Below are 9007 nucleotides of genomic sequence, written 5' to 3' on the forward strand. Positions count from 1 at the left end.
AACTTATTACTACATTTATAACTGTATTATTACCAGACTGAAAGCCTTTCACAACAGCCTGTTTGTGATGTTTGTCTGAGTGAAATAAAGCTCGTTAATAAATGGATCCACATCCTCTGCTTTACATGTTTACAACCTGTTAATATTAATCATAAAGGACTTATTTATGATATATAAAGCTATAAGCCTCATATTAACTTCAGCCCATGTTGAACTCTTTACAGCAGCCTCACTGTGAGTGGACACATTTGTGCAGAGACACACCGGGCTGTGTGTGACAGGACGGACACACGGACACTTCATGGACGTGTGTCCCTGCAGAACGCAGCCCACAATACAACAATATCAAGTGGAGTCATCCACATGTGAATATGGCAACAACAACAGAACAGAGCTTTGGACTGGCGGTGGTCCTACCTGTTTGAACTGCTCCTCGTAGGTCCAGTCGTGGTGCTGGGGCTGAGGGTGCGCCGTGGGAGACTCTGCGCGGCGGGCCGGGGGGAATGCCGCCGGGACTCTGGCCATGAGGTGCATCGGGGTGCCCTTCGGAGGCAGACAGGCTCCGTGGAGCGACGGCTGCCGGTCCTGGTAGTGATTCAAGCCCACGTCGTCTTCGCCCTCCTCGTCTTCGTCCATGATCTCCTGCTCCTCCATGTCGTCCCCCTCCTCGTCCCGCTCCCTATCGTCGCTGCCCGGTCTGGAGGAGTTCCCGTCCTCGTCGGCTCGGCGGACCTCCGCGCGCCGGAGCGTCGCTCCGGGGGACGAGATGGCGACCCCGGCGGCCAGGGCGCCGCGCATCGCCGCCTGGTAGTGGCGGAAAGCCAGAGCCTGCTGGTGTATCTGGGACTCCACCATGGAGCGGAGGTCTTTCTCCGTCTCCGCCTGCCGGATCTTCTCCTCCAGGGCCAGCCGCGCCGCCTGTTGCCGCTGCAGGTTCTCCATGACGGCTTCGAGCTTCATGCCGCCGCCGGCGGGCTGCTGCTGCTGCTGCTGGGACTGGACGCCGGGGAACGGGCTGTGAGAGGAGGCGGAGGGAGCCTGGAGGGGAAGGCTGCCGGCGGACGAGAACGAGCCTTGCTGCGAGAGGAGCAAGAGGATGGTCGGGTCATGAGTATCACCGGAACTTTAAACACACACACACACACACACACACACACACACACACATACACACACACACACACACACACACTCGGTGTCTGACTGTCAGCGCTGTATGAAGAGGATTCAACATGTTCAACAACAATAACGAGACAAACTTGCACTAAATGACTAAAACGCGGTTCAACGTGTTAAAGTTAGGAGGAGCGTGACGCTGTGCGTAAAGAGACCTGAACCTGAAGTTCAGAGGTCCTCTGGAGCTTACCAGAGCAGATGTAGTTGCTGTACTTGCGTTATCAACCATGCTGCTCTCCGTCAAGATGCGCTCAAAGTGTCTGTGAACCGGATCACGCGAGTCTTCCTTCAGTGCCGGTAACGTTCCGCATTCAGCATCCACCGCGCAGAGCTCGATATCTGGCGGAACAGAGCGGCTGTGTCGGTGTCGGTTTCTCCGGCTGGTGAACGGTGGAGCCCCCGCGCTGCTTTGGCAACAAGTGGCAACTGTAGTGAGGATGACCTCTGGAGGCAGAGATCAGCCCCCCCCCCCCCCTCTGCTAACAACGCGTCAGTGCGGAGAAGAAGAGCAGAGAGCCGGGACACGGTCTGGTCTCACCCGGTCCACAGAGGACGAGACCTCACCTCGAGTTATGTATATTATATATATTTATATATATTGAAAAACATGACCAGAATTTAATTATTGTGCTAAAATAATATTAATAATGACAATTCTAAATCATTATTATTAATATGAATTTGTTTATTTTATTTACACCCAATGCTTTATGAACATATGTATGATAAGTTATCACTGTATGATTATAGTTAGAAGCACTCATAGACATTCATAATGCTTTAGAACAATAATCATAAATTATAATATAGCATTTTATTTTTATGTATAAGATCAAGTATCATTTCTGGTCACACAGTGTATGTGTGATATATATTATAATATATATATAATTATAATATATCTAATGTATTCTATATTAGTTGTAATACATCATAACCTTTACATAATGCATCATAATCAGTTATAAAGAGTACTGGTGTGATCATAATCACTGTTATAAAGAGTACTGTTAGTCACTGTTGGTCACTGTTAGTCACTGTCGGTCACTGTCGGTCACTGTTAATCACTGTTGGTCACTGTTGGTCACTGTCGGTCACTGTCGGTCACTGTTAATCACTGTTGGTCACTGTTGGTCACTGTCAGTCACTGTCGGTCACTGTTAATCACTGTTAGTCACTGTTAGTCACTGTCGGTCACTGTTAATCACTGTTAGTCACTGTCGGTCACTGTTAATCACTGTTGGTCACTGTCGGTCACTGTCGGTCACTGTTAATCACTGTTGGTCACTGTTGGTCACTGTTAGTCACTGTCGGTCACTGTCGATCACTGTTAATCACTGTTAGTCACTGTTAGTCACTGTCGGTCACTGTCGGTCACTGTTAATCACTGTTGGTCACTGTTGGTCACTGTCGGTCACTGTCGGTCACTGTTAATCACTGTTAATCACTGTTAGTCACTGTTGGTCACTGTTGGTCACTGTCGGTCACTGTCAATCACTGTTAATCACTGTTGGTCACTGTCAATCACTGTTAATCACTGTCGGTCACTGTCGATCACTGTTAATCACTGTTAGTCACTGTTAGTCACTGTCGGTCACTGTCGGTCACTGTTAATCACTGTTGGTCACTGTTGGTCACTGTCGGTCACTGTCGGTCACTGTTAATCACTGTTAATCACTGTTAGTCACTGTTGGTCACTGTTGGTCACTGTCGGTCACTGTCAATCACTGTTAATCACTGTTGGTCACTGTTGGTCACTGTCGGTCACTGTCGGTCACTGTTAATCACTGTTAATCACTGCTGGTCACTGTCGGTCACTGTAAATCACTGTTAATTACTGTCGGTCACTGTCGGTCACTGTCGGTCACTGTTAATCACTGTTGGTCACTGTTGGTCACTGTCGGTCACTGTTAATCACTGTTAATCACTGTTGGTCACTGTCGGTCACTGTCGGTCACTGTTGGTCACTGTTAATCACTGTCGGTCACTGTCGGTCACTGTTAATCACTGTTGGTCACTGTTGGTCACTGTCAGTCACTGGTTACAACAGGAGCGCTCTTCTTGCAGATTTAACAATAATCTTTCATTACAACTATGGATTAATTAACACTCTTTATGAGTGAATGTAATGTGAGTGAGCAGCAGATATGTAGTGTATCAGTCTGTTTATTATGCATCATAGGCATAGAAAGTGCTCCTTTATTCATTGCTTTTGTGTGTTTTACAATAGACTGATGTGCATTCTGATCTGCATGATAATTAAAGATGATAAACTGTTTCTGACTAATCCTGCAGGAGAAATGACTTCCAGAGGGATTCATAGAGACTTTTCTTATCTTAAATCAATGCAGGCTACTTTATCACACTGATGCCAAAATCATATAACATGTCAATATTGGCATAAGGCAGTGTCCGGCTCATTGATGTGCAGCATTGAGCACAATGCTCTGCTTCACCAGGAGCTCTCAACAGGCAGCACCGCCTCTGTGTGGACCGCTACAGGTCACTTTATGACGAGCGACCCACCGGCACCGCTCACCGTATTCTCACGCGTTGGATCATGAACGCCATCTTGACCTCGTGGGCACAGAGACGCCTCACGTTACGTCTCCTGTTTGTTTACAGATGGAGAGGAAGAGGACACCTGTCTCCTGTTGACGTCACACAGACACTGCTGCTGCAGAGACACAATATATATATACATATGACAATATACACCGCTACCGTACAGCCAGCTTTGCTGCTGTCAGGTCCACCCTGACAGAAACATCTACCACGATGCTGCTCAGCTTCTTGAGTAAGGAGAGCTGAGTATTAACACACCAACAACTACAATAGATGTAGAGACGTAACGCTGGGCCTTCCAACCAGAGCACAGGCAAGGCAGGACGGTTTATCACAAAATATGTATGTGAAGTTATCTCAGGGGGCGTGTCCTGTAGGAAAGTGGGCGTGTCTGGAAGACCCTTCACAAACACCAGTTGATTGACAGTACGGCCCTTTAAGGCAATAAGGAAAAAAACAAATCACTGACGAAATAAAAGGATGAAAAATCATTTATGTATCTAAAACAAATATGTAATAAATGTACAAATAAATGTGAAAATAATGAAAATGCTTCTACTGTAATTATTCTTTTATCATTTATTTCTCTTTATATTTCAGCTTTTATTTACTTAATTATTCTTTTATTTATTCCTCTCAATCTTTGCACATTTATTTGTGTACTTATATCCTCCTCTCTTCATTGGTGTTCTTATTCTTTTACAGATGTATTCTTTATTAATGTACTGTTGTTGGTGTGAACCCTAGCGCTAGCTTCAAATCACATATTCACTTTCTAAGATGTTGTTTGAAGTGAATAACTATCATACTCTCCGTCCGTGTCTGCGCTGCAGTGTAAACACAACTTCTGTGAAACCTACAATTGGCTTCCATTTACCACAGTGACCCTACAATTAAGGCTTACCGCGATGTAGGATGTGTCATTTGGCTGAAGCAGATCAATTATCATCAGCAGGGTCAGCACCGGTTCTGTCACGGCGAAGAAGCACTTTGAGCTTCATTTTGAAGACGTTGACCCGAGGTGTGCTTCTGTCTGAAACTACTAAAAGAAGAAGAAGAAGAATCACACAAGGCTTTAGTGACAGAGTTCTGATTCCAGTGACAGAGCCTCTCTCTCTACACAGAACACATGATATCTGGCTTCTCAGTCTTCACTGAAGAGTCACTTCAGCTCTGGGGACATTAGCGACAGGAAGGTCTGGAGAAACTTTTCATTATTCATGCAAAAATAAAGTTGCTCTTTTTCCTCTCTATGCAAATGATGTCATCTCAAAGTACCTCGGTCAGTTTGCTGTGCAGTAAACCTCAGAAATATGAGAAATACTGAAGAGCAACGGGCTGAGAAGAACCTGGACGCGTCTCAAGTTGAGGATTGTGTGTTTGTAGTGAAACAGACGTGGAGTGTTGTCACCATGAGAGCCCATCATCAGCACCGTGTGAGAGCAGTGATGAGGACGCAATGACTTGTGCCTCGACTTCCTGTAAAACATACAACACATGTTTAGGTGTGCCCAATAGGAGCTAAGACAATCCCATCTTTTTATTTGTTAAAGGGATTCTATGACACACCTTCACACCTGACAGGGTCAGAGTGGGGGGGGGCTCAGTGAATGTGTTTGTCAAAGGGATCAATCAAGTATCATAATCATGGTTCCATGGGCATCCGGGAACAAGTTCACCCTTCTCCAAGCTGCGTCTGTGGGCCGTAGGTTTGATACCTGACAGGTCATCTAATGCTGTGTTAACATGAAGCTGTGGAGCAGTGTGCTGTGGAACAGCCTCACCTAGTGGAGGATCACAAGACTTCACTAGAGCGGCTGATGGTCCAGACTGAGGCGCTGCCCGTCACAGTTCTTCCACACAGGCCTGAAGGAGAGACCCGCTGTGCATCATCAGAGGGTGATGGTGACATGATGTCCTTTACTCGATGTGGTGGTGGTGGTGTTTTGCCGTACAGCATCCCTGCGGTCCTGAGGTTGGTGAACAGCGTCCATCATGCATAACACCACCTCTATAAGACAATAGAGATTCAGACAACACACGGCTGTGAGAGGATGGATTCATCGGCGTGGAGGAGAGTAAGATGATACAAGGAAGAGAAAGAGCAGAGCAGAAGTGAAGCTCAATAGTGGTCAGTGAGATGGACCAGCTGCTTGGAAATGGAAGCATTGAAACACTGAGCTGGTGTATTCTGACTCATGGCCAACACACTCCTAATGCAAACTGTTTCACAGAGAATGAATGAAGACATCACGCTTCTCTGTCTGTCAGACTGAGTAGATACAGAAGAAACTAAAGGTGCTCTCTGCAGAGTCCAGATGTTAGCCAGGTGTGTCTGACCACTGCTGACCTACGATTAGCTAATGATAATATATATGATATGATAATAACATTCAACCCACCAAAACTCAGATCTCTACTCCGTCCCCTCATTACTGACAAAAGAGAAGAAAAGAGTAAGCTGAACTTCCCTTTAAGATCTGTGGGAAGACTTTAAGAGAATCGAGGGAACGTGTTGGTGGAACCATTTAAAACAACAGTTGTTTTAAATGGTGCGTACTCTTTCTTGCATTGCTGTTAGACTTTTTGTGTCGTTTAGTTTCGTAACTGATGAGTGTGGACTCAGCAGTCGAGGTAAAATGCTTCCCGTTTCTTTGAAGCAGGTGCCTGGAGGTCACACTGCTTCTCAAAGAAGACAGCAGACCTTCCACTGTTACCATCCCTAAGCCTAGACCCAACCCTAAACCCAAGCCTGAACCCAACCCTGAACCCAAGCCTAAACCCAAGCCTAAACCCAAGCCTAAACCCAAGCCTAAACCCAACCCTGAACCCAAGCCTGAACCCAAGCCTGAACCCAAGCCTGAACCCTTGCCTTTGGAATCCAACAGATTGAGACCACGAGCTCCTGTTTTTAATTTGCATTATATCGTGATATAGGTCACTCGTGTGAAGCTTCATAATGTAATCTAGTACACGCAGTATTGTGTATTCTATAGTGTTTATTTTCTCAATCATTTTAGACAACTCGTTGCTCACACTTCCTCCTCGTCCATGTTTCTAATCTCTTCATGAAGTTGGGAGCTATTGGCGATTTGAGGAGCGGCTCTTGAGCTGAGTTCTCAGAGTTCCAGATGAAGGGTTATTGACGGAACCCGTGCGCCTCGAGCCACGGAGAGGTTGACCCCTCCATCCTGTCAATGATTAACCTCCGGGGATTGTCGAACCAAATCGCCGGGTGCAATCGATGGCTCCGCAACTGTCACACACTGACCACCTCCACTAATGATGACTAGCTAATTAGATGCTGTTCACTGCGAGGGCATCAACTCTTCAAATCATTTATTAACCCTCTTTTTATTGTAGAAGTAGAATGACTGCATCCTGTGGTTGAGAAGACATGTTTCCTCTCTCTTTATTCTCACACACACACACACACACATACACACACACACACATCGTGCTCATTTTCAGGTTCACAATCTGGTTACTATAGAACATGTTTACATGCTTTCATGTTCTAAACACACTGTGTTTTTCACACTGTCACACCTGTACTGTCTCTTTAAGACCCCCTCTTGAAAAAGTCGTCTCTGCTCTGATCGGCTGAGGAGAAGAATATGACTGAATATTGTTTTGGTTGAATGTAGATGTGTTTGTGACGTTACTTGCATGCTCACTGCTCGTTACGTACGTACATTACAGAACAAAAGTGAGGTAAAGCAAGTAAACCGTGTCCCTCTGGGGCCTGTCTGATGACGTGGGTGAGTCTACAAAGACTGTCTATAAGAAGTGGACGTAGTGGACGTCACCCATTGGTTTGTGGACTGACGTTTTGAAGCCTGGATTTCTCATAGACTTCTATACAACCACAGGAGTCGCCCCCTGGTGGACACTAGAGAGAATGCAGCTTTTGCATTGGCTTCATTCAGCAGAACCTGTTTCAGTCTGGACTGAAGGGTGCCTTGATGCGTTGGTATCAGACGATGAGCGGCACTGATGAAGGTCGGTATTTGACGAGTTGGGGGTAAGACAACGGATCCTCATAATGGTTCGTATGATGTTACAAAAAGCTACTCCTCTTTTTTTGTGCGTTTCCTACCAAAGTGACGTTCAATATCGTCTTCTATACTGGTTACATTTATAAATAATAGAAGAAGAGATACACAACTCAACCTAACAAAATTATATCAATAACAATAACAATTCACAGAGTCTATCTTTGGGATAAATCTAATTGTCTAACTGATCCCAGCTGACAGTGGGTGGAGGAGGGCCAGGCTATCACAGGGCCACACAGGATGAGCCCTGGCCCCTCTCGCTGTGAGGTGACGGTGCTCCAGTGACGAGCGGTGAGGTTCTGACTCTACTACATGAGTCAGATTTACAAACATAAGAACCCAATAGAGCAGCTTAAATCACCATTCAATGGCAGCCTGACCATTGACTACTGGTTGTTCTTCATATTTCATATCAGCGATCTTTACACACACACACACACACACACACACACACACACACACACACACACACACACACATATAGGTAAAGTACATATTTGATTTCACCGGGAGCGGTTCAGAAGCGGAGCGCTCGCGAGCGCCACCCGCGAAAATCGTGACATTCCTCGATAATCTGCGTAACAACCAGGATGTATAAAGAGAACAACGAACACATAAAAGGTTACTTTACCTGTCCGACGGTGAACTGATGTTGATTTGTTCATATTTCACTGTTTTTAGAGACATTTTTAAGCTTAGATATTGAATCTTACATTGTTGTGGTCAAAGCAAAATATAAGAAGAGAAGAAGAAGAAGAAGAAGAGAAGTGTAGAAGAAGAGCAACGACAGAACCAGTATAAACCGACCCGTGGGCTCTCGCTCGCCCCCTTCAGTGAGGCAGAGGTACTGTTCGCCTCTCTGTGCTTTTTCACTGCGGTTTAATGTCAGATCAGCAACACTAGCATTATTTGTTTTTTACTTTTCATGATAGCAGGTGAAGCTCTACCTCCCCTGACCGCACGTCCCTGCGGTGCTCTCCCCTTCCACCACGTGCAGCCTCAGAGTAGTTCATGTTGATTCATATTTCTGGACGGTCTTAGGCTACAGGAATACCGTGTATGGATTTTTTAGAGGATGGGCTGTTTAGTGGCCCCTCCGTGGTCTTTTCTCTGGTTGGTGATCCAGACGGGATCTTCCACATTCTAAACCCTGACCAGCACAGAACCAGGTGAACTATAATGTCTCCAGACTGAACGCTGAGAGTCAAC

The 9007-nt window shown here is 45.8% G+C and overlaps 1 protein-coding gene across 1 annotated transcript in view; it reads right to left on the bottom strand.

Annotated features, from left to right (window-relative positions):
• Positions 1-1404, bottom strand: part of arid3c (AT rich interactive domain 3C (BRIGHT-like)) — a 70666-nt gene extending 69262 nt beyond the window's left edge. The window contains exons 1-2 of the mRNA XM_068720952.1: positions 1366-1404; positions 418-1077 (exon numbers count right to left, since the gene is read on the bottom strand). Coding sequence (XP_068577053.1) covers positions 418-1077; positions 1366-1404 — 699 coding nt within the window. The remainder of the gene's footprint in view (positions 1-417; positions 1078-1365) is intronic.
• Between the last annotated feature and the right edge of the window lie 7603 nt (positions 1405-9007).

This window comes from Cebidichthys violaceus, unplaced genomic scaffold (genome assembly GCF_023349555.1).
Source record: "Cebidichthys violaceus isolate CVI_PGR_0920_01 unplaced genomic scaffold, fCebVio1.0.p SCAF_26, whole genome shotgun sequence".
In the NCBI taxonomy this organism is placed as follows: domain Eukaryota; kingdom Metazoa; phylum Chordata; class Actinopteri; order Perciformes; family Stichaeidae; genus Cebidichthys; species Cebidichthys violaceus.